Genomic DNA, 24,121 nt, shown 5'->3' on the forward strand with positions numbered 1-24,121 from the left:
TAATTTTCTTTGCTGCTTGTTAATTGTTAGCAGTATTCTTGTGTTCATGTATGCAAATTGAGATGATGCCTACTAAAGAAAGCAAATTTTCACTTTGTACCCTCCACTTGTCCCGAAGTGCATGATTCATTTCCCCGGCCTACCTCTTATAAAATTTCGTTGTTCTAATGAAGCCGCCACAAAATTTACCGAAAATTCTTCACAACATCTGCAAATTCATATAACTTAAAATAAATTTAACAAAATTTCTTTTCTATCGGCACGATTCATAAACAGGGGGTAAAAAAGGAGAAAATAGAAGACAAAAAGTAACTGGACTTATTAATCTCACTAATTGGTGGATCCATTATGATAAAGTGCATTATTTAGCAGGGATATTAAGTTGCATATGTAGCAACTGTACAACATTACATTGTAATCAACTCGAAATAAATCATAAATATTCTAAATTTTAATCTATAAATACTCTTCAAATAAACTCAGTTCAATAGCAGCTCTAGCGGACGAGGATAATTAGTAATGCATTTAAGAAGCAATATAATTTACCTTCCCTCTTATGTATAGATGAGCAATGTGTTACATGTACTGTATTCTATACTTTGCAAGCTCGTTATGTGCGGAATTTCAAAGAATCACACAACCAGCGTCAATCAAGCTACCTTATGAGCTCGGCTGTGAGAAACAGCCGAATCATCTCTCTTCGATGACCCTCCTGGCTTGCGGGCCCAAGCAGGTGCTTGATCAGGCCCATAGCGATAATCGTAAAATAGCTCCTCGCTCGCTTCAATGTGCTCTTTTGCAAAAATACCCACACGATGGTCACCAGCGACCAACATTACCTGCACAAATATGGTTGTTATGATGACAGAGAATAGATGGTAATGTCTTCGGATGGCTTAAAGAGAATACCTTTGCATAGCAATTAGGATTTGATGAATGATTTGCAAATTTTAGCTTGTCGCCCTTGCGGTAGGCATCCAGTACAAACTGCATAAGGAACACCGCTAGTCTTAATTTTAAAGAATGATTACCATAACCAAAACCCCAAAGCAACTCCTACAGTCAGTACACTGCAAAAGATTAGTAAGTGCCTATTTGGTCCAGCTTCTGAACAGCTCTACTTGCGAAGTAAAAGGCAATTTTCTGGAAACAAGGACTGAAGCTTTTGGTTGGGACAGGGAGTAAAAATGAGCTAAAAATGAGCCTCTAAGACTAAAAAACAATTCCTCATTCTAGCTACATAGGACTTCTTCAAACAGCACTATTTGAAGACTAACACAACAGCTCCAGCCGGGGCAAGTAAGAAAGAAGTTCTTTCTACACGTAGATTCTTAACAGAGAAAAGCTGAAACAATACCTGATCATTTAAATCAAAAAGGAAGGACGAGTTTGCACGGTCGTAGATCTTGCCACGTTTATCTGCTTCTTTGTGGGAAATCAATTCGCCCGTATATTCTCCAAGATAGTCGTTCTTATTAACAGGGTTCTAATGAATATCAAAGAGTGTCGGTAAGTTCAATGATTGTTACTACCACAATTTACAACAATGACTTTTCTTACCTTTAGAAAAGCTCCCCATCCGGCAACATCAGACTTCGCCAGCACAATCTTCGTATCATATTAAAAAAGTTAATGAAGAACATTACATCCTCAAGCATAGTGAAACAAGATGATAAGAAACTAACATCGCACTAGTACACTTACTCGCTGCTGTTGTTTCAAAAGGAGCTTCATATTTCCACACTGATAGCCATCGCCTCGTGCCGGCGGCTCGCCTAGTGAACCATCTCCACAGCTGTGCACCAGAACTCTGGTTAGAATACTTTTAGCAATCTGAATCAGGATAGAGCTTTAAGCTAAAATTAGCGTATGACGCTATCATAAGAGATCCAAGGTGGCTGAATCTCTCCTGATCACCTATATCTATGTTATATCCAGCCTCCCTATACAACATCCCAAATCATCCACCTAATACCGACAGAAAACCAACTTGTGGTAACTTAATTCACTTTTCAGTTGATACAAAGGTGAAACTTTTTCCATACTTCATATGGTTCATTGTTTGGCATAGATGCAGATAACCCCCCTGGAAACATCATGATCTCCACTGTAACACCGTCAATAATGAAACCCTACAGATAATCCCCTAGATTTGTAAAATGTTAGTACCTTACCCGCTCCTGTAGGGGGTACAGTGGATGATTTTCTAAAAAATCAAGGAATTCTCCAAAGGTTTTTATCATCAATTGGGTTAAAGTGCAAATATGACACTTCCAGAGGAATTTCTGTAATTTAGCCCATTTATTTATTTTATCCCAGGCATTCAGCTGGCTAGAATAAGAATGAATTAGTAGAAACCTCATTAGTTAATCGGTTATGTCATCCATAGGAATAATGGTGTCCTTTACCGGTTACAGCCTGTTGTTAAACAAATTAATCTTAACTGTCCCATAACAGATCACATAAATTAACATGCTTCTAGAAGCATAAAAAATGGCATTCAAATTATTATAGGAAGTTGCTTAATAGTTCCTGTAACATAATAAAAAGAAAAGCATCTAACAGAAAAATGCAATGACAAATTACCTGACCCAGCAATTCCTGCAAACATCAGGATCACATTCACGTCCTGCAGCAAAGCATGGGCATTGCCGGCTTCTGCACTGACTTTTCGCACAATGGCATCCTCTAAATCGGTTTTTGCAGCTCTTAGAACACCTACAAGAAAATAACGTGTTGATACAACATTGTGAAAGTTGTGGATGTTACTCACATATATGCTCAAAATTCAAGAAAACTAAAAAAACGCGTTAGATCAATAACTTATATGATATGAAAAAAGTTTAGCATCTCCAATTTAATACTTCAAGCATTATTATGTATCTTACAATGTTTGACAGACTCAAGGCTTACAAAAGAAGTTGTTCTGCCTGTTCATACCACATGACCACAGGAAGGGCATAATACATACAATTGCTGTGTGTTCATAATTTAATCCATACCCGCAATACTTTTCGCAGCATGTTCCATTTTGCATACAAGAACAGTCTTTTCCACACATTTGCTGGCAAGCACATGGTGTATACTGCCTACACGATTGTTGTTTCCCATCAGCAATCCTTTTCCGAATAGTTGGATGACCAGTGGATTTCCAAGTATATTTAAGCTTCCGAGTTTTACCCCTCCGACGACAAATTCGGGTTCTCGTTGTCATGTCTTGCTCCTACAAGGCACAATCAATGTTATGATATAAACTGTTTTAACTCCAAGATGCTTGCTTGAGCATCTTCATAGGACAAATGATCATAGTACAAATCAAAAATAATTCTTTGAGAGGAAAAAAAGCTTTGAGCTTTTTAAGTCAGGAAGAGAAATTTTGGGTTGAAGTAAATGGAAAATCTTATCATGATAGAGCAAATAAAGTTACTAGCACCAATATAATGATACTACAATCTCATCAGAGATCATAGTACTAGAGAGAAAAGGTTTTTAGGAATATTATACCAGTTCTTTCTTTTAGATACAACCTAAACAGCATTCCCATGTTATCATAGACTAACAGTCAGTCAACTAATAAATTGAACAGATTCTTTAGTACATACTGTGTACTCCTGGTCAGCCTTTCCAAAGTCATCGAAGCTCGAGTTTGTCAAAAGAGGTCTGCTTGGTAAAGTATTACCATTATTAAACATGTAGTTAGATACATCAATGCATGTCTTCAACCCAGAAAGTAGGTTTCTCGCTATGAGGCAACTGTACAAGAAAGAAAATGGTAGTTGGAACAGGTAAAAGAATGAATGATCCTCCTGAGAACTTCAAATTAAGCTTCTAGCTATACCTGTTTCTCCCGAATATCTCTATCCCTTTCAAGTAAAGATCTTTCTCTAAGGTACTCCAACAAGTACTAGTTTGTGCATTCCTGTCACCGAATGACATCAGCGAAACCTTATTAGTATCTTCTCCTATATCGTCTAAGGCGTCATTTTGATTACCAGCACAGAAATCTGATCTCAAAGAATGTTCAGAGGAATCATCTACGGCTTCCTCCTGAAGTGGATCTGAACTGGGCTCTCCAGAATCTGGACCTTCATCATCAATCTTAATATCCAAAGAAACATCTGAAGATGTTAATGTCTTCTGTTTTTTCTCTTTAGGACCGAGATTATCTTCTCCTAGGGATATACTTTCATTCTTTGAGAAGCTGCGCTTCCCTCTATTTTTCATGGGTATTGTAGGTTTAGTATTTGGCGAAGTACTTGTCTCGGCAGTTTCTGAAGAAGCCATGACTGGTTTGTCCTCATCAGCGTATTTTTCCATAGATGCAACTTGGTTTACATTGTCATCATCTGGATTTGAATCTTCAGACTCAGAGGGCAATCCAGTTCCACGTTCCACTGTCACCATTTTGGATTTCATCCCATGTGTGGCACTAGAATCAGGGCTATCACCATGAGGATCTTGAAAACCTTCTCGTCTCTAGGGAAAAGATACAAATTAAAGTTAGATCATCTTGATTGGCTAAAGAGCATAATTATCAAATATATAAATGAAATCTTAGTAGTAGAAGAAGCAACATCTCTCCTAATATTCATAATCCTAGTATGAGAGCCAATACCCTAAGGTAACATTGATCACCACATGGTTTCCTGCTTTCATCAAGTTCAAACTCATACGGCTGCTTTTCACTCTGCCAAGTAAAATCCCCATTAAATTGGCAAATATTTTCAAATCACGCATAAAATTTAGCATTCACAAGTTTCATTGACTCACTGGCATGACTAAATTCTGGGAACAGCCATGAAGGCGGCAGTCAAAAACCTGCAATCACCGAAATATATCGAGTAAACGGATCAAGAAAATTAGAAGTGGTTGAGAGGTACAACGGATCAGTACAATTAACACCTACCAAGCATCGTCGGCAAAAGAGATTATCAAAAGAGTCCAAAGCAGCATCAAGAGTCTTATCAAGAAAGGCTCTACCTTCATGGACTGCTTCATCAGGAGCTGCAGAATTATTCGCATTTTTTTCATTTTTCTCAACAAGCTTTTTGCATCTTTCCTGCATATTTTAAATTATGTAATGTACGATTCAGAGCCAATATTTATGTGCTCTAAATCAAGTCTGTTAAGAACAACAGCAATCTCAATACCTAAATGGTGTACCTCAATTTCCGAAGGAGTTGCATCAATAAAATGGCGGAGGATATTCAGAACTTCCTGGTTTAACCCATGATCCTGAAGGGCCTTCCTGCGATAGTTACAGCAAATATGAGGATATTTAGTTGTCATGACATTTTAATATCTCACCATAGGAAGCACAATGACAAATCTAAGTTCACCAAGTGGAGGATTTCTGTGGCTTCTCTTTTTTAGCCTTTTTGACTAGCAACTAATAAAAAAAGAAAGAGATTAATGTTTCATCCTCAGATGCACAGGGCACCATAGAGATTACTGTTTGTGCTACGGCTAGCTACATAACCCTCTTATACAAGATCCAAACAAATTTTAGTTTCGCTCTACTAAGACAACTTTTTAAGGGTCTTTTGTAAACAAATTATAACTAGATTTTTTAATCCTTTAAGACTTAATATATGGAGTCATAACTTAGTTCCTTTAGAATTGTTTTTTGGGAAGTATATCCTATTAACTTCTATAACAGGCCAGTCAGCCCCAAATTTGGATTCTTTGATGTCTCTTTGGTTCAGTAAATTAGTCAATAAATAATCTAGACATAGTTTATCAAAATATCCTAAGAGGAACGTGTCCAATCAAATTCAAAGTAGACTAAGAAGGCCCATTCTGGACTTGATATAAGAAAACTATATGAAGACTATCTCTGATATGGAACATCAAAAAGTTCAGTTTGAAAGAAATACGGACACATTGGTTTCAAATTATCTCAGTTAAGCTTGATCTAACCTTTTAACCTGATCAACTGAAGCTGGGCTACATAAGTTTGAGCAAACAAATAAAACCAGATGAAAGTTCTAAGCAATAACTCAAAGGAACGTAGAAAAATATAACAAAAGCACGATTAAATAGTATATACCATAAAATCTGATCTTCTCCTTCAGAGAATTCATGCTTCTCTTCCAACGGTTCAGAAATCTCTTCATCGCTATCGCTACATATCAGAGCTTCATTGCCATATGGGTCATAATAAATCCTCCTCCTTCCAATAACTGACTGGTCCTCAGCCATTCTTTGATTTCTGTGCTGTGTTGGGTAAGCTAGAGTAAATAACAGGAACAAAATGCAACCTCTTGGCCATCATTCAAGATGTTTAATATGAAGGTGATGCACATTGACGATAGAACAATTATATTGAATGTAATGTAAGAAGTATATATGAATGCAAAGGATCATCTACCAAACATTTCATAGTAAGCTTAGGCCAAGCCAGGAATCAAGAGTTGTTGCAACTCAAAAAAAAGGGATCACAAGTTGTTAATTTTTCTTCTCGAAGACCTTATCTTCAAAATGCTTTTACATGTCTGGTTAAGAAAGAAAAAAAACAACAGAACATGATGGATGTTGTTGAATTCATAACAAATGGGCACTGAATAACATAAATTCTACAGGTTTATTGTCTAGGCTCTTCTCTTATCTCTAGATAAGCTCAAAGCGGCTTCCAACAAAGAAGATCACAGTTTAAGGTTTAGAATTATAAAGAAGCATATTCACATTTAGAAATCCAGTTTACAAACAGACTTAAAAGGCTTGAATGTGCATAACTCTGTCTCCATTATTTTATGCTTTACTTGCAATTAAATCAACAACCAATACATCCTTTACTTGTCTTACACCATCAAGTTACATCTAGACTAACTAGAAATCATAGAAAAAATAATCTATCTATTGAAACAATCAACATAAAATAATCAGTTTATTGCACAATCACCATCTCAGGCTCACACTTACTTTTACTTCTTTGATCTCCTACTTGCCTGAACAGATAAGTTAAGAATACTAACTACTTACTCCGAAGATTTACACACTTAGAAGAACACTTCTAGATTACCAAAAAGTCATTATAATGGATTGGAACAAATAACACTTTGCCATTGCATTCTAACTGATAAGCAGCATATTAATTTGACTAGAAAATATATCGAGAACAAGAAACAATACTTTGCTAGGAAAATCCATGATGTGTACGGCGGGATCTTCTCAATGAAAGGAAGCTTGACGAGGCACACCACGCCGTTTCCTACTGCCAAAGTCCCCGCCGATAGGTTCTCTTCCTGGCTATGCCCAATCTCCTTCTCCCCCGACCCATTCACACACTCCCATCCACTCAACTCACACAGGGCATTCCCCATTCGGGCGGAGAGCACGTTCTCCGCCATTTCCGGCCTCGGCAAGCTCCTCGTCGCCACCTCGGCCGCCGCGGCGATATCAAACATGTGGCACGTATGGATCCGAAGACTCTTCCGGTTCTTCTCGATCTTTTCCTACAATTTAGCCAATTTCGCGCCTCAAATTCACCAGGATCATTAGGGATTGTGATGACAAAGAAATCGGACGATGCTTACTTTGATCGAAACCAATCGAGATGCCTGGATTTGCTTCTTGAGCTGATTCAGCTTCGACGAGAGGCTCGAGATCGAATCCTTCCCGTGAGGTCCCTCCGATCTCTGCGACAACAAAAGCATGACGAAGTAGCACAGCGATATTAGATCGATTTCTCCGAATATTGCATGATATTTAGGGTTTGTGATCGCGAAATCGTAGAGAAATCCCACCTTGGGGCGATGAGAAGAGGAATCGGGGCCTCGGGACGAAGACGCCATGGCGGGTAACAGTAACAAAGAGAGAGAGAGAGAGAGAGAGAGAGAGAGGAGGGGGCGCTTTATCGAAGGTGATCCCAAAAAGTAAAATTAGGTGTAGGCGCCAGGACGGGCGGTATCCAACGTGGCACATTGAAGAGATTGTGGTCCCACAGGAACGTGCGGCTCAGATGCGTCGGTAGCAACAACGTTTATCTTGATCGTGTATTATTACTGTTATTGTTATTATTTTTATTATTATTAATTGTTTGTTATGAGAAAAGTTAAATGGAAAGAGCTTCTGAAGCGTCTTCGGCGCCGAATACGTGGCGCGCTCAAAAGTCGTCAAGGTGGGTGTGCATCTGCACATACTATGGGTTGAATTTAATTACATGCTTAGTTCTTGAAGTTTAGTTTTAGTACCATTTAAGTAGAATTAAGAGTCTCTAATTAAATACTTATTCCTTAATAACAAAGTAATATATCGAACAAATCACAAGATAGCTAAGCCCTCCATTTTATAAAACACAAGATGTATTTTTCCATCATTTGCACTTCAATATCACATTGTTAACACCAACCGAACCTAGCATAATTGACTAAAATTTTAATAACTAGCACCTAAGGCCTTAAATTTAGTTTCAAATCTAATTATTTTATATTTATAATAATCGAGTCTATATTTAAAGAATAAACAAAGAGACTACCTTTTTCTTAAAACAAAAATATTTCACTCGGTTTACAAATGTAGCATTAGCATTTTACTGTCTATTTAGCAGAATATTTTACTGTAAAATAAAAAAAAATTAGATTACAGCGAAATATATATATTTTTTTAAACAACAGTAAAGTACAAATAAATTAAACCACAAGATTGCTTCTGGTTGCTCCAGCAGGAAACAAACGGAGGAATTAAAAATAGTTGTTGTTAACACCATCTCACTCTTCAGATTGATCCTCCGTTCCATCATTATAGCAAGCAAAATTGTCACATACCAACCACCCACAGTGTACCCGTTTCCTTAAAATATAGTAATATTTTGCTAAGAATACCAGCAAAAAAAATGCATCCAACCGAATTTTCAGCTGCTTAGAATAGAAGGCAAAAATTTAAAAGTAATCTATACCGATACAACGCTTTCGCCAAAACAGCTGAATGATCTATTTTAGCCCATTCGTGCTCCGAGCCTAGAATTGCACACTTTCCGCAATGCAGAGCAGCACAGATTAGACCATTTCAGCTATGTATATAGTTTTCCGAATAATAAAAGAAAACTCTGAGGCGGAAACTCCGTTCACTGCTCGGAAGCTGGTAGGGGCTGAAGGGCTTTGAGGGGATTCATGATGACTCCGTCGATTAGGCCGTACTCCTTGGCTTCTTTTGCGCTCATGAAGAAGTCCCGGTCGGTGTCTTGGTTGATCTTCTCGAGCGGTTGACCGGTATGGTATGCTAGATAGCCATTCAAATTCGCCTTGTGATGTAGCATCTCATTAGCCTGAAGCAAAGCAAAATTATTTAGATATATTACCATTAAACCAAATTAATGTGAAGTTTTTTGTTTTTCTTTTCTTTTTGAATATCCATGTATCGAGCAAAAGTTTTAAGGTTTACCTGGATGTCAATATCAGTTTGTCCACCCTGGGCTCCTCCGAGAGGCTGATGAATCATTATTCGGGAGTTGGGTAAGCTGTAGCGCTTCCCTGCATCAATTTGGATTGCGGAAAATAAGAAGAGTAAGAAAACAGCTAGACTTCCTTTTGGTAAAATGTAGTCTGTGAATTAAAAGATCAAAGAAAAACTCACTGACCTTTGGTACCCGAACTCAGAATGAAAGCACCCATACTGTTATAGGAAGGCCAAGAATGAGTCTCAAAAGTCAGTAACACATGCGGAACAAGAATGAACAGATATCGAAAAATAAAGCAAAATCATGTATATAAGATCAATGAAAAATTGGAAATGAGGAATATGAAGGGTATTTCCATTTTATACAGGTCAATTCAAGCTTGTTCTAATAACTTCCTGCTTTCATACCAAAAGAAAACCACAATGATATGAAGTAAACCAAATGGAAACTCTGAAATTTAGGCATAGGTTTCCTCAGATAAACTTAGCTGAGGTGTCATTGATATGAAGAATATGACTGTTATATGTTCTTTATTTGCAAAGAAAAAATATATGAAATGTGAATTTCAGAACAAAATACATACTAAACTCTGTTAAGATCCAGTATAACAAAGCCAAGTTTTGAATTACTGAATGATGGCTTGCAGTGCTTAAAGTATCTGTAACTTCCAACATATCAATACAACAAAATCACCGAGGTATCCAATTGAAGGTTTGACAATGATACAACGCATCACTACGCACATGTATAAAACCAAAATATGCTGCACAATTGAAACATCAACTGTTTATGTTTGGAGATTGCGCACATCATGACAACGTTGCCAGCTTGTTGTTCACAAACAGCTCCCATTCAGCTCAAAACTAGGGCAGGAAGAGCTCACTCATTCGCTCATTTAATAAAGAAGCCTAGCTTGATCTTATAGTCTAGATTGCTTGGTTTAGGCTCAATCAAATTCGAAAGTATTGATAAAAGACAAAAACAGTAACACAATAAGACAATATAGCAATTTGTATGAAAGATTTGTGTAGAAAAAATGTATTTGATGTTATACTAGCACGATTCTAATTATATTGGGTAAAGCAATATATGTTTGCTCAAAGTTCATATAATTAAAACCCTTACTAGTCTCGTTTGTTTGATAGTAGCTTGAGTTTGACTATTAATAAATGGACCTACTTGAGCTTAAGCTTGATTACAAGGTGACTCAAGCTTGAGCTTGTTTGCTCATGTTCAGCTCATTTACAGCCCTATATCATAAAAAACAACTGAGACTCAACCATAAATATTTCTATGCTACGATGTACTAAAGAATACAGTCATTCAGTAAGATCCATCTTGGAACCACATGGCAATCACAACAATATACAACAGGACACTGTCATATTCCCCGTGAAGTTATAATCTATAGCCATTATATAATCATAGCTTCTAACTTCTAACTTCTAACTTCTAACAACGTTTGCATATGCACACATAAAACTTTTGAGAGAGAGAGAGAGAGAGAGAGAGATCATAGAAGCAAAAAAGAAAAGTGATAATACCTAGCTGCTAGTCCAACACAAACTGTAGAAACATCAGGCCTGATATGTCTCATTGTATCAAAAATAGCCATGCCTATTAGGAAGGACCAAATAAATTAGCATTAGTAACTAATAGGAGACACAACAGGAGACATAATTGTAAGAACCTGACAAACAATATTAAGAGAAAGCGAAAATCCTTACCAGCGGTAACCGACCCTCCTGGAGAATTAACATACATAACGATATCCTATAAGAAACATCAAGCAAGTTTAGACATTTGTGATCTGCAAGGCAGGTCTAAATTGAGTTTTTTGCTCAATTGGATAGAAAGAATGACAATAAAATAGAAGTCATATTTAAACGCAACAAAAGAAATATATAGGGAAAAGAAATTTCTAGGAGAAGTCTAAAGATCATTAGTGAAAGTAGAACAGCCACTCAGACAAATAATGTTATAATCTTACCAGTAATTCTTTTAGAGAAATAATACTTCACTCAATAAGAAAATAATCATCAAAGTAGAACGAAAAATGACTTACCATCCTGAAAATAGTAGCTCGGTGCAAAAAAAAGAAAAAGGTTAAAGAACATTTAGCTTTTTCATGCCAAATAACACTACTATCTGGTGACTTTCGATGAATTAGACATGTTTAGTTAAACATTTTCAAGGTTCAAAAATTAAAAAACACAGTCAAAACCTATTTCACCTGATAAGAATATACAATTGTAAGTATCTATGAATGGTAGATATTTCCAAAAGTTTGCGTTGTCAACATATAACACGCTATCATCTTTTAACATGAGGCATAAAGCCAAAAGCATCTTTCGGCCCAATCTATTTCTATCCACCTTATCTTATTTACATAAGAAGAACAAATTAATTAACATGAATAACATGAATAGGACTAGGGATATGAACTCGCGAAAGCGATCTTCCAGAATCCTCTTATTCTCCTGCTAGATTTACTATCGCTCGTAACAAGAAATTCTAACTGATTAACATTCTGTTAATTGCATACATCCACAAGTCATTGCCAGAAAGATCTAAAGCTCCAGCTATCTACCAAATCATTTACACAAACAGTGAGCAAGAAAGAACCTTGGTAGGATCAACAGCATCAAGATAGAGCAGCTGCGCCACGATGATGTTCGCCATGTCGTCATCTACCGCACCACCGCACCGAATTATCCTCTAAAAATCGCGAGAGTTAACAAATTCTTTCAATTCAAAAGGAATGAACCAACACCTTGATACACCCAAAAGCCCTCCCCGGAAAAGATGCAAACCCTAATTAAATCAAACACCGAACCCTACATGCTGAAAGAGCTGGCTGATGACGCTCTGGAACCGCTCCTGCACCATCGGCGGGGGTCCCTGCCCTCCCTGCGCCTCCACCGGAAAGTACGGCGACGACGGCACCACCAGATCGTCCCTAAAACCCAAACCCCTAGATCAGGAACCGAGAGGACGAAGCTTAGATCCCAGAAGGAACCGAGAGGACGAAACCACCAACCTGATAGACCAAAGCCCACTCCTCTGAGCTCGATCTTGAGCCCAGAATCCACCTGTGTAGGCAGCTTTAGGGGAGACGAAGCCGCCCTTGAGAGATTTACCTTTCCTGGGAGTGGGGGGAAATGGAGGGAGAGGTATTAGGGTTAGAAACGAAGAGAAGAAGAGGCGAAAGAAAGAGAGAGAGTACCTGGGAGAAGGGGAGGAGGAAGGGAGGTGGAGGTGGAAGGAGAGGGGTAGGGTTTTGGGAGGGTTTCGGTGGAGGCAGGGGAGAGGGGAAGGGCGAGTCGCCATGAGAGAGGAGTTCGCCATTTTTACTAATTTCGAAGCTCCCCCACTCTTCTTACTTCGCTTAAAAGGGTTTCTCTTATCCGATAATAATATGGAGGAAGACGCGGTATAGAGAGAGAGAGAGAGAGAGAGAGAGAGCAGTGAGCTCGACTCGGGTCCGCCGGAAAGATCTGGAGCTGAAGAAGATTAGCCCCGATTTTCAGATTAAGTTAAAAAATTATTTAAACTGAAGTGAAAATGATGTTTTACTCTTCAACGTTATTTATTTTGTACGAAGATAATGTTTTGAGACGATAGTTTTTTTTTTTTTTGTCTCTTGTTTTACTGAAAAATTTATACTAATATATGATAGGAATAGGATTAAAAGAACTATCGTAATTAAAAGAACTATCGTAATTATTATTTTACCGTGAAAATTAATTTTTTTTTTTATTAATTAACTAATATATGATAGCACTTATGCATCTCAGTTAACTAGCAGTAAACTCACATATATCATTTATATAGTAAGTATATAGACAGAGAAAGTAATAAGGCCAAGCAATATTGCGTACAAGGAAAACTAACCACCCCGTGCCACACCTTACTCGACTATCATCTTTCCCATCTCCATCTCCTGAAACCATTCCAATCTCAAAGCCGCAAGAAGCCAACAGTCAACTGAAAAGCAATTCTTGGAAGGCGCAGAACACACAACTGGAATAATAACATCGGTTCAACTAAGCATAGTTTTAACTAGTTAATCAGATCTCCAGAAACTACACATTAGGATTAGCCAATCAAGTTCTAAGGCTCTAGGAACATATATTGTGCTCTACTAATTGATTATAAGTTTTATACAGATAATAGTTGTTTCTGCTACTCAGCAACCGGCGGCCTTCAGGAAGTTGTCGAAGGGGCTAGCCGGAGGGAGTCGTAGGGCCATCCACGGTTCCGAGGGCTCAGATAAGTCCTTCTCGAAGCCATAAGCATTCACCTGGAGGAGAAAAGATCAGTATGTCTTTCAAATGCTTTGGTACAATTCATCTCAGCAACGCGTCATTGATTAGATTATGAATTTTGGGTAACAACAGACAGGCCTTACCAGAACCGCGGTGCATCCTGAAATGGGTACTTGAACTTGAAAATTTTCTATTTTACAGCCTCACTCTTATTAATAATATTATGATACTCTGTTACCATTATTAGGTTCTGAGAGTACTAAACAGAATTTTACAAGTCATAAGTAAAGAAAGGTCAGGTAGTAACATCGAAATTTTTGCGTTCAGATTCCCATTTCAAGGCGCACTATCGTTCAATCTGTTCAGGTACGTCCATAGGTTTGTGCCTAAATTTTATGCGCTTGCGTACCTTCTGAAGACCGAACTGCTGAGTCATGGGAAGAACTGGCATGTGAGTATCTTCAACCAAGTCGGGGCCATTAACAAGCCAACTTGAGAGCTTCTTCCTTGTGACCGTGCCGAGAGCCTCGCACTGACTAGCCATTGTGCCGTATGGGACGGGTGAGGTTGAGACTGAAGTTCCAGCTACCTGGCCAGCTACATGAAGTGCCTGAATAAAAACGCAAAAAAGTATGACAACCCCAACCATGACTTGTAAATTTCTCAAGTTGACCTATTAAATTTCCTATCCACATCTTTTTATCAAAGAAACGCCTTTTTAAATTGTAAAGAAAACATACCATACGTAAATGCAGTAAAAAAAGGCTGCTGCATAAATTACAAGGGTTAAAATAGCAGAATGTTTTTATGCTTTCCTATCATCACAGGAGACCTAAAAGACAAATCTTCAAACCATACTGTAAAAATGCAGATCTAATAAATGAGATTTCCGTAGGCAAATTTGTGCAATGCTAGTTGATCCGTAATCAAGCATGGGCTGAAGTGGAGCATATCACAAGTGTATCAGTATCACAAGGAAAGACGTACCGATTCAACCAATTGGCCAACACTTATTAGGTGGGGAAAAGATGGTGTTGCAGGCACATTTGAGATTAACCTGGGAATATCAGTATGTGGAGATTCCCCGACCATTTCACCATCAATTGATGAAGTCCTTGAACATTCCTATGATGTAAAAAAATAAGCTAATTAGTAATTTCAGGTACAATAAATATGGATTCTTCAGTAATATGCAAGGATAGAAGGCGTCGTCATGGGGGAAAAAGAGCACAAGAAAAGGCAAAAATTTATTTAGTTACAAACCAAAAAAGTGAAGGCCCTTTATCTAAAAAGCCCGAAAATGGAACAGGGCACAAGGTTAAGTTTAATTCAACCTTAAATAAACTCAAAAAGAAACTCCACTTAACCAGCATACCTCATCAAAAGAAAGTGATTCCTCAGAAAGTGCGAGAGCTCGAGTGTTGGCCCAGTCAAGTGCTGGACAAGATCCAAACAAGGATATGTCTTCGGGAATGAAAGTTTCAGTAAGCTGCCTCTCTAGTACATCCTTCTCTAACTAAAAATCCAAGCAAAATAGCCATAGCAGTCACTTTATCTTTCCCCAATGTCTATCTTAAATCAAATGAGAAAAAGGCATTACTCTGGAAAGAACTTACGTCTGTTAAGTTTGAAAGAGCATGAATTATTATGTCAAGTAGCTGCTTGTCAGAAGAACCCACAAGCTTTCTTAAGTCAACTAGTGTGGACCTAGCTGCTTGCTGATCAGCATCAGTTCCATAGTCCTTCAGATCAGACTGTGGCCTTACATATAACTGTGAGTCCTCGGCAATTTTCAGGAAAGGGTCAATCTGGATAAAGATCATCAAGGAAAGTAAATATTGGTGGAAGTATATTTGAAAAACTCGCCATCAGCCCAGTAACTTGTTTAGAATTCGCTAAAAATATCAACGGAAAACATAATTTTTCCAGTGGATCAAATCGAAGCTTTTGGGCTCAATTCAAGCAATTAAACATTTGAAGTTATATAAGTCAAACATATGAACTAACCAATAGCCATCTATAGAAACTTACATTTAAAGTTGCAAAAGATTTTAGTGAGTCAGTCAATTCTGTAATTTGAAAGATCCTTCCAGCAAATGCTAGCATGCCTGTTGCCAAGGTAAAAAGAGACCGTTGACACGAGGGAGACAGAAGTCCTGGAAAATCAAAGAATTCGCAAACAAATTTACTAAGAAAAGAAGTAAATGATGAAATAGCGAAAGAAAGAAGCATGATAGGGAACAAAACCATAATATGTTTTAATATGTCCTACCATTTGAGACTAAAGAAGCATTTCGAAGGGATAATGGAAGCTGGAAGAACTTCACTGTATTACTATGGCTTGAACTCTGCAGGTTGACAACATAAGTTTCTCAGATTACTACAAAATGTAGCAATAAAAGGCTATGGTATTAAATATTAAGACATTCTAAATAGTGCCTGGAAGTACCACTATTAAGACATTCTAAATAGTGCCCACTCATTATTTTAAGTACGTACCTTTCTAAGCACCACACTATTGCACTTTTTAAGTACAAATATATTACACGATTTTTTATGTACTCTGTGACTTCTAAATGAAAGTACAAATTACCCAACAACTAATGAAAACAGATAGGCACCTTAAGGCGATAAGAAAGAAGTGTCAAGCAGAACGAATGGGCAATAGCTTCAAAATTGAAAGGCAAATTATCTGCCTGATTTGCTTGCATCCAGAAGCCAGACAATAATTGATCTACTTGCTCCTCAGTTAAAAGAATAATATTGGCTCCCTGTAACAAATATTGAGAAAAAGGAATTGTGAGTCTCTCAGAATTGTGAATTGCAGTTGTTAGTTGATTACAGCTGTACTAGCCATTAGAAAAAATCACGTAAGACCAAAACAACATCGAACCCTATACATCAGTTAGAAAAACGGTTATTCTAAGACTCACGTTGTTAGAGAATGGTATACTATGTATCTTATAATTAACTCCTTTTCCTAACAATTGGGCTCAGAAACATTAACAGGTTCAAAATATGGGTTGGTTAAATAGTAGAGTATTTTTCCAATTAAAATAACTGATTGCTCTGGTACCTTCTGAAACTATTGATTTCTCTCAAACCTTAAGTGAGTAAAGAATAATTTATAATTTATTATTTACTATATAGTTAACAACAATACCTATCCTGAGTTTCTCACCCAAAAAAAAAAAAAAAAAAAAATCAAATTCTCCAAAGCACATACCATTCAAATTCTTCAGAGACACTGCACAATAAACTCATGATTCAACTAGCAGATAACTCACCATCTCCGTAGAATTGGTTGAATTGACTATTCTGTCAATAACAGAGAAACCCAATTTTGAAAAATAAGTGGAATTTCTTCTGGGCCAACTATGCTTGCTCTCCTCATCCCACATAATTCTTTCCTTGATATCATCGTGTGCACTACCTCCATGCTTATCCACATTAAGACTTTCCTTTTCCCTACGAAGTTTTTCAAGTAGAGCAGTAGCTGAGGCAAATACTGATGTGGTTCGGGATTGCCACTTCCTTGTCTCATATAAGTACTCTGTTTCACTCCTCGGATGATTTGAGGCGCGAACAAGAATAGCAGCATACATTTGGTGTGCTCCCAGACGAGTTTCAACATCTGGATGCATCATAGCCTTCAATAACTGTAGTAGGAGTGCTTCTGGAAATACCTGCAGATCAGCAAACCAATTATAGGAAGGAACATTTCAGACAAGCTATAAAGACAGAGGAAAAGAAAAAGGAAAGCCAAATTAAGTCTTTAAACAGAAAGAAACCAGGAACAACAAATTTAATTTTACATTATATATATAAGAAGTCCAATTTTGTAAGGTCTGTCTAGAATAAACATAAGTTATATTTTGTAGGCCATGTCTAGAATAAATATTTTGACATTCATAAAGAAACTTTCAAAACATTTCAAAGGTACAAGCTTTAAGAGTAAGACAATGATTTGAGTAACATAATAGTATTGGTACCAGTGCAACAATGGCATCCTTCCAATTTTACAAGCAACAATTATATTTATAAAGATGTCAATGACTTTAGCAAATACATAAATAAACAATAGATCATATGCGGATGAGATGACCAAATATATTAAGTAGTGAACTATTTCAAGTCATGCAGGCAGACTTGGAACCAGATAAAAAAAGTCTTTCTGTTGGGATGATGAAATAACGAAAGTTCACTTGTCCCATGCAATAAGTTAGGTGGTGGATATTTATTTGAAAAATGGCTATACAAAGAACAAAAACTAGACATCACCAGTTTTTGATACAAAATGCCAGATCAAAACACAACTCACCATCTGCAATTGCAAATTGATTAATGTCAACGAGATGATGTGAGAAAGAATCAGCAAACTTCCCACTGTTGCCCTGGCAACAGCAGCAGCAGTAGGCAATTTCTCTAGTGTTATTGCAATCATGTCAAAGAGTGGCCGTAGATCATTAATCTGACAAAAGAAATTTGAAAATGACCAAGTTAGCAATCACTACAAACATTAAACACAATTGGTTAATCTGTTGTTTAACCAGCATTAAGGACAAAAGAAACTGGTGTTTTAGAAGAAAGACTAGAGACAGTAATTAGAATTGACTAATAATGTTTTAGAGAGTTATGGGCATACTCCTTTAACAATCTCCAACAGGCAATCCTCGATAGAATTTTGGAGCGACTCATTCAAGTTCGCCTCTTCTAGTCCAGCAGATTCAACAGTGGCCTGTAGACTTTTCCTTAAATGCCTGCACAAGTCACAGACTACTCCAATTTCAGCAACCACTCCTCGAGACCTAAGTTGTCGAGCCAAGGAAGTGGCAGTTTGGATAATATCAGATTTAATCCGAGGGTCATTCACAACATTTTTGTGGTCCAGATGTCGAATTATAGCAGCCAAAATCAATTGTTCATTTCCTGAAAGAAATAAGAGAGATAAATATCAACAACACAAATGCACACCTCAAGTACATAAATTCTGTCAAGCAGAAAAACTTGAGAGTAAAAAGGTGAGCAGTATTACCAGAAGTCTTCTCTAAGTAACACATATCAGACAAAACAAGCAGAGCTAATCCACGGCGAGGTGCCCATTGTCTTCGAGTATCAAAGTAAAGAAGCATGGGCTCCAATACACGGCGCATGGTTGTGCTTTCCTTTGCTAGCTCAGCAAGTTTCTGTATACAAATGTGTGACCATACTTCTGGAGATTCACGCTCCTCTCTGAATAATGTATGAGCAATGCATAAGTCTCTATTATTCAAGGCACACACAGAAATTTCGAAAATGCAGTAATATTAATACCAAAATGAGTAGAAGCATATATATTTTTTGGAATGAAGAGGAATCTAAAATCTAAATATACTGCACGACTGAAGAAGAGTAACAGTCACCTGAAATAGGAGTAACTAAATAAGTAATTATATAAAACAGGATAGTTTATATGTATGAAAGATTCATGTAGATCGATGAGAACATTCCTATGTATTTTCAGCTATTGTACAAGTAAGATGTCACCAGTGACCCTCAACCACTGGTTCACTGTCATCAAGATGTTTATCAATATACACACTCCCAACTTGAAGTTACAATTTCCTTCATCATAATGGACAGAAAGTTTTCTATTGTCTGAGATAACAAGTTTTTAAAGAATACAGATGATCAAATTTAAGTAGCACAAATATGTAGATATAAAGATGCTCTTCAATGTGAAAAAGAAATAAAAGAGAAATGCCTAAAGAAATTTAAAAAAAAAGGGCCACTGAAACAAGAAGAGAGTGTGAATCCACAATAGTAACATAAATGTGCTTTGTTACAAGTGAAATCAGATGAATCAAATCTAATGATGAAAATGTAGTTTCATACCCGGTCAGAGTTGAACAATCCTTTGCTGTAGGCCGTGATCGTGCAGTTGTACTGTTTGTGTTGACATCATTACCGACAACCAGGCCGGCTTTTGCTTCACATCTAACTACTTCATCAACCCAATTATGCTGGGATTCATGTCTTTCATCATTACCATTAATTCGCTCATCTATTCGGTAATTCTCCAAGATGGCATTAATGATCTGAAAATTACCCAAGTAAGATCTGAGGTTCAAAATATTGCAGTGCCGCTAATTCTACTTGAAATAAATTTCATACCAGAAAAAAAAAACTAGGATAGCAAAAAAAGGGGATCAACCCAATTCCACAGATGGTTACAGTCTGAGCTAAGTCAAACTTCATGGCCGAACTAGGCAATGGTGAGCTTAAACAGTGTGCATTGTTACAAGCTACAATGAGATCATAATTTATCAACCCCAAATAGTAGCATCATCTCAGTATAGATACTCTTCTCAATAATAAAAGAAAGAAAAAAGGATCTGTCTCTAGGAACACCACCTCATCAAAATCAGCAAAAATATAAGAATGCTCGGTCATAAACCAAACCTGCAAAAGAGTAGTAATTGTAAGTAATGTTGCCAAAGTACAAAGAACTATTGGTGACAGTGTATATATCTGAATATGTTTCAAAATGAAGAAATCACCATAGCTGACAAACACTGCAGGCTTGCAGCCCTTAGAGGACTCTTCTGTTCCTCTCCTTGCTCACAGGCAAGCGTACACACTTTATGAACCAAGCTTTCGATGTTTCGTGCATATGTGTTGTCTACCTTTTAAAGCATCAGTAAGAGTCAGTAAAACAGAAATATCCAAATGATCAAAACAATCAGCAAAACACAACTGATAGCCAAAATCACAATATTTCCCCAAACTACAAAATAATATATATCAGTGCAACACAATTAGATTACCAGAAAATTAAGCATAAATATAGGTGTAGCCAAAAGAGTCAAGATGATTTCCATCTTTAGTGAAACAGCTGAGTGGAAACTATGAAACATAATCAGTGAATCAGAAATTTTGGAGGAAGAATATCAATGTGCGAACTAAGTTTCGGCGTGATTGTTGCAGCTCCTTTTGTTATAGAGAACAATATGCCCTCGAAAGCACATGAAGAATATACTAACTCTTTCACTAACAAATAAATGCCTACTGAAACAACTAGGAGACTCAAAAACAGTAAACCAGATAAATGAATATCATAAACATTATCATGCCTCACCTGGCTATAGATAAATCTTGTCAAAGTTTGGCATCCAAGAATCAGTATAGCATCTTGCTGCTTGCTTTCTAAAAGCTCAATAATAACATTCAATAGGCTGATTGCAAAATATGCCCTACAAAATGTCACTATCTATTAGCCAAACTGATATCTTAGAACAGCAACAAATCAGTTGAATGAAAAATTACAAATCAAATGGTAGATAAAATCAATTAACAACTTACATCTGCTCCTTACAGATGAATAGTAATTTACTGTAGATTTCAATAATAATTTTAACAAAGTTCACGTGCCCAGCCCGCAGTTCTTTGTGACTCCGTTGCTCAAGAAACTTGGCAATCTGCCGACAGATATGGAAGTAGATTAGCTAGTTTTCAGATTCTGCTTAAATAAATTTAAGAACAATGATTTTGAAATGTCGCACCTTTGGGATCCGAATAGGATTTTTGGCTGCATACTCACAAAGTTTCATTATTTTCCTTTCATTTGGAGGACCATCCTGCACCCAAATGTAACCATGTATTGAGTCCTGTAGCTGTAGATAATACTAAATTTGAAACATAGGAATGTCGAAAATGTGCATGCAAGCAGATAAAGCCATCACTTACTGCATAATGTCAATTTGGGACATTCGACTGTCTGAAGCAATATTTCAACCGATATTTCCAGTGAATAGGCAAGGTATTGAATAAAATTAGCGAAACGCTCCTCTCTAGTAGCTTAATCTTTTAGCTAGACACGGCTCTTCTGCGTGGTATCAAAGTATGAGGTCCTGAGTTCAAGTCCTTCCACACTTATTGTTTCGTTTAGTTTCCACGCCCAATTATTCAAAGCGCACTTGGTCAGCTAATCAAAAGTCTCAGCCCAAACGTGCTAAATATAAGATTATTAAAACGCCATTGTATAGTACGCCATTAGCTTAAGATTTTACAGAAAAGCAGTTGTTTCATTCAAGGATTTACAAAAAATCAAGTCTACTTGTTAATTAATTACCACAACAAGCAAAACTAGCTATAATTTAAAAGTCCATTTCCTTCTCTCTGAGAATGGTATTTCCATCTCTCATCAACATGTTAAGCTCGGGAAAAAAAACATAAAACCCAAACTATATCAACAAGTATACTACAACTACTCAAAAAATAAAATAAACATAACAAGGACAATGCCACTCATCTCTACAAGAAAACAAGCCAAAAAAGCCACTAAATAAGCTTCACATTAACGAAACGAGCACAAAGGAGCGATTTTTACGAGCGTTTTGGGGAAGATCTCGGCGAGGAGCTTCTTGTAGCGCTTCACGGGGCGGCGCGAGCTCGGCCGCAGCGCGGGGCAACACACGCACATGCTCCCGCACGAGGGGAAGAGCTTCCGCGAGACGAACCCCATCGGATCGGATCGGGAGAAAAATTGTAGGAAAAAAAATCCCACACAACAAAAAAACGCCAAATCAAAGAAGATCCATCACGAATCGACCTCTTAGAGCGGCACCACGACGCCGGATTCAGCTGAAACCCTAGAAATCGAAGAAGCCACAGACGAGGAAGACGCTGGAACCTCCGAGAGATCGGGAGAAGGGCGTAGAATGCGATGAGAGGGAGATCGATTTGGGGGATTTGGTCTCTTCCACCTCCAAAGGCGAGTGTGAGAGGGATTTGTGATTAAAATTTCCACCCAAAAACAGAAAAAAAAAAAAAAAATTCGAGAGGGAGAGGCCGGGAAAGGAGGGACGGAGCACGCCACGTGAAGCGACGCATCAGGCTCGGGTTTCTTCGTAGGTGTAAGCTTTTTGTCAGTGCAACTGTACACACTCCCCCATCACACAAATCGTTCGCTGAACCCGGCGTATCCGTACTTGTCATGCACCGCATTCCAAATCAGTGTCTTAAAAGTTAAAATCATGGCTGAATAAATTATATTTTTTTGGTTCGTGCGCAGTAAAGCGGATGGCATTTTGGTTCTCAATTTTAAAATTATTATAATTTTTTATTTTGAATTGTCTATACTATTGCAAGTTTAATTTAGTTAATTAAATAATATTATGTCGCTGATATAATAAAAATGTGACATCTTAATTATCGATATGTTATCTAACACATTACTATCAAATCACTAATACTATTGAAAGCTTTGAGATTTAATTCTAATAATAATTTGAAATTTTCTATTCAAACAAATGTACTTTGGCTTAAAAATAGTAATTTGTATCGTACATTTAAAATAGTTAAATAACTTATATATACGATGAACTATAGATTAAATTGTCCAAAAAAATAATGACACCGAAAGATATATCGTTTGATTCACAAAAAAATATTATTGCCCAAAATGTACATTTTTTTTATATATATAAGTTGTTTAAATATGAGGTAACAAATTTAATTCATTAGGTTCTACTTTTGAGATCTATTCATCAAATTATAGTTGTGGTTTTGGAGAAGTAGTCGTACACCAGGTTTAGGCAACAATTTTTTTGTCTCTCTGTCTCACTTGTTGGCTAGTACTACTGTACATATGCTGAGTTGGCACTCCTAGTGTTGTCTCAAACTTTCCAAAGTTTGACCTTTTGGGGATTTGATTTTAGAAAATCTCTTTTAAATAAAATCAAAGAAAATGTATGAAGGCCCCTTCAACTATAACTTGGTCTGAAAGAGGCTCTAGTTTTTTAATTAATATTTTTAACTTTTTATTTATTATAAATTTATATTATTTTAAAAACAAAGTAAATATTTTGTCAAATTTAACATTTTTAGTAATCATCAATTATAAAGTAATCAAGTTTAGGGAGCCTATTTCAAATTTACATATAGTTTTTGGGGATTTGTATGGTTTAACTTTGCATTTTAAGTTACATCCTCTCAAATATTGACTATTTGGACATAGGTTCTTAAACTTCTATTTCTTATTAAACTCGGAAAATTTAAACAATCGACGGTTTTTTTTAAAGAAAACGTAGTAGAAAAAAATAAATATAGTCTCAAGTGTAAAAAAATTAAGTTGAGCCAAAAATATATAGAGAGAATTTATCAGCATTATGAAGAATTTTAATTGAGCTGTCTATTTTTTATTTATTTATTTTGATTTGAGTCTATAAATGATGTTTGACTTCAAAATTTATATACGTCGTTTATTTTTATATATTTAATTAATATATTTTATGTAATTATTACAACTATTAATTTATTAAAGTAATAAATCTAAATCTTAAAGTTAGAATATTATAGCGGACTAAAATTAAAAAAATTAGACTGTATAATTTAAAAAATTTTAAAAAAGCTAGTCAGTTTAAAATAGCCTATAATTTTTTTTAAAAAAAAAATGAAAGGTTCTTGAATGAATCTA

At 36.6% G+C, this 24,121-nt stretch overlaps 3 protein-coding genes across 5 annotated transcripts; all 3 read right to left on the reverse strand.

Annotated features, from left to right (window-relative positions):
- Positions 305 to 7,879, reverse strand: LOC109724113 (histone-lysine N-methyltransferase EZ3). Of its 3 annotated transcripts, none has more exons than XM_020252800.1 (17): positions 7,746 to 7,879; positions 7,536 to 7,637; positions 7,132 to 7,454; positions 6,050 to 6,211; positions 5,164 to 5,248; positions 4,907 to 5,059; positions 4,771 to 4,818; positions 4,616 to 4,687; positions 3,839 to 4,476; positions 3,603 to 3,753; positions 3,003 to 3,223; positions 2,587 to 2,718; positions 1,705 to 1,795; positions 1,561 to 1,608; positions 1,358 to 1,486; positions 910 to 987; positions 305 to 839 (listed from the first exon to the last, which is right to left on the reverse strand). In XM_020252800.1, exons 1-17 carry the CDS (start codon positions 7,791 to 7,793, stop codon positions 651 to 653), a joined length of 2,670 nt encoding a protein of 889 aa, XP_020108389.1. In that variant the 5' UTR covers positions 7,794 to 7,879; the 3' UTR covers positions 305 to 650. The 3 variants fall into 3 exon arrangements, with proteins under 3 accessions (XP_020108389.1, XP_020108390.1, XP_020108391.1); XM_020252801.1 differs by having other exon boundaries at positions 4,907 to 5,004; positions 5,151 to 5,248; XM_020252802.1 differs by lacking the exons at positions 7,536 to 7,637; positions 7,746 to 7,879 and having other exon boundaries at positions 6,050 to 6,216; positions 7,132 to 7,279.
- LOC109723700 (ATP-dependent Clp protease proteolytic subunit 5, chloroplastic) lies at positions 8,631 to 12,865 on the reverse strand. Its single transcript, XM_020252162.1, has 9 exons — positions 12,624 to 12,865; positions 12,438 to 12,542; positions 12,239 to 12,356; positions 12,023 to 12,115; positions 11,125 to 11,170; positions 10,942 to 11,014; positions 9,578 to 9,612; positions 9,382 to 9,470; positions 8,631 to 9,265 (listed from the first exon to the last, which is right to left on the reverse strand). The coding sequence occupies exons 1-9, from the start codon at positions 12,743 to 12,745 to the stop codon at positions 9,065 to 9,067; spliced, it is 882 nt and encodes a 293-aa protein (XP_020107751.1). The 5' UTR covers positions 12,746 to 12,865; the 3' UTR covers positions 8,631 to 9,064.
- LOC109723699 lies at positions 13,220 to 22,485 on the reverse strand. The gene is made up of 19 exons (XM_020252161.1): positions 22,034 to 22,485; positions 21,207 to 21,281; positions 21,007 to 21,122; positions 20,783 to 20,897; positions 20,205 to 20,330; positions 20,059 to 20,106; positions 19,540 to 19,742; positions 18,701 to 18,897; positions 18,311 to 18,594; positions 17,987 to 18,136; positions 16,953 to 17,351; positions 16,287 to 16,436; positions 15,938 to 16,013; positions 15,697 to 15,821; positions 15,282 to 15,473; positions 15,041 to 15,181; positions 14,653 to 14,790; positions 14,075 to 14,275; positions 13,220 to 13,700 (listed from the first exon to the last, which is right to left on the reverse strand). Exons 1-19 carry the CDS (start codon positions 22,166 to 22,168, stop codon positions 13,587 to 13,589), a joined length of 2,985 nt encoding a protein of 994 aa, XP_020107750.1. The 5' UTR covers positions 22,169 to 22,485; the 3' UTR covers positions 13,220 to 13,586.

This window comes from Ananas comosus, linkage group 18, assembly GCF_001540865.1.
Source record: "Ananas comosus cultivar F153 linkage group 18, ASM154086v1, whole genome shotgun sequence".
NCBI lineage: Eukaryota > Viridiplantae > Streptophyta > Magnoliopsida > Poales > Bromeliaceae > Ananas > Ananas comosus.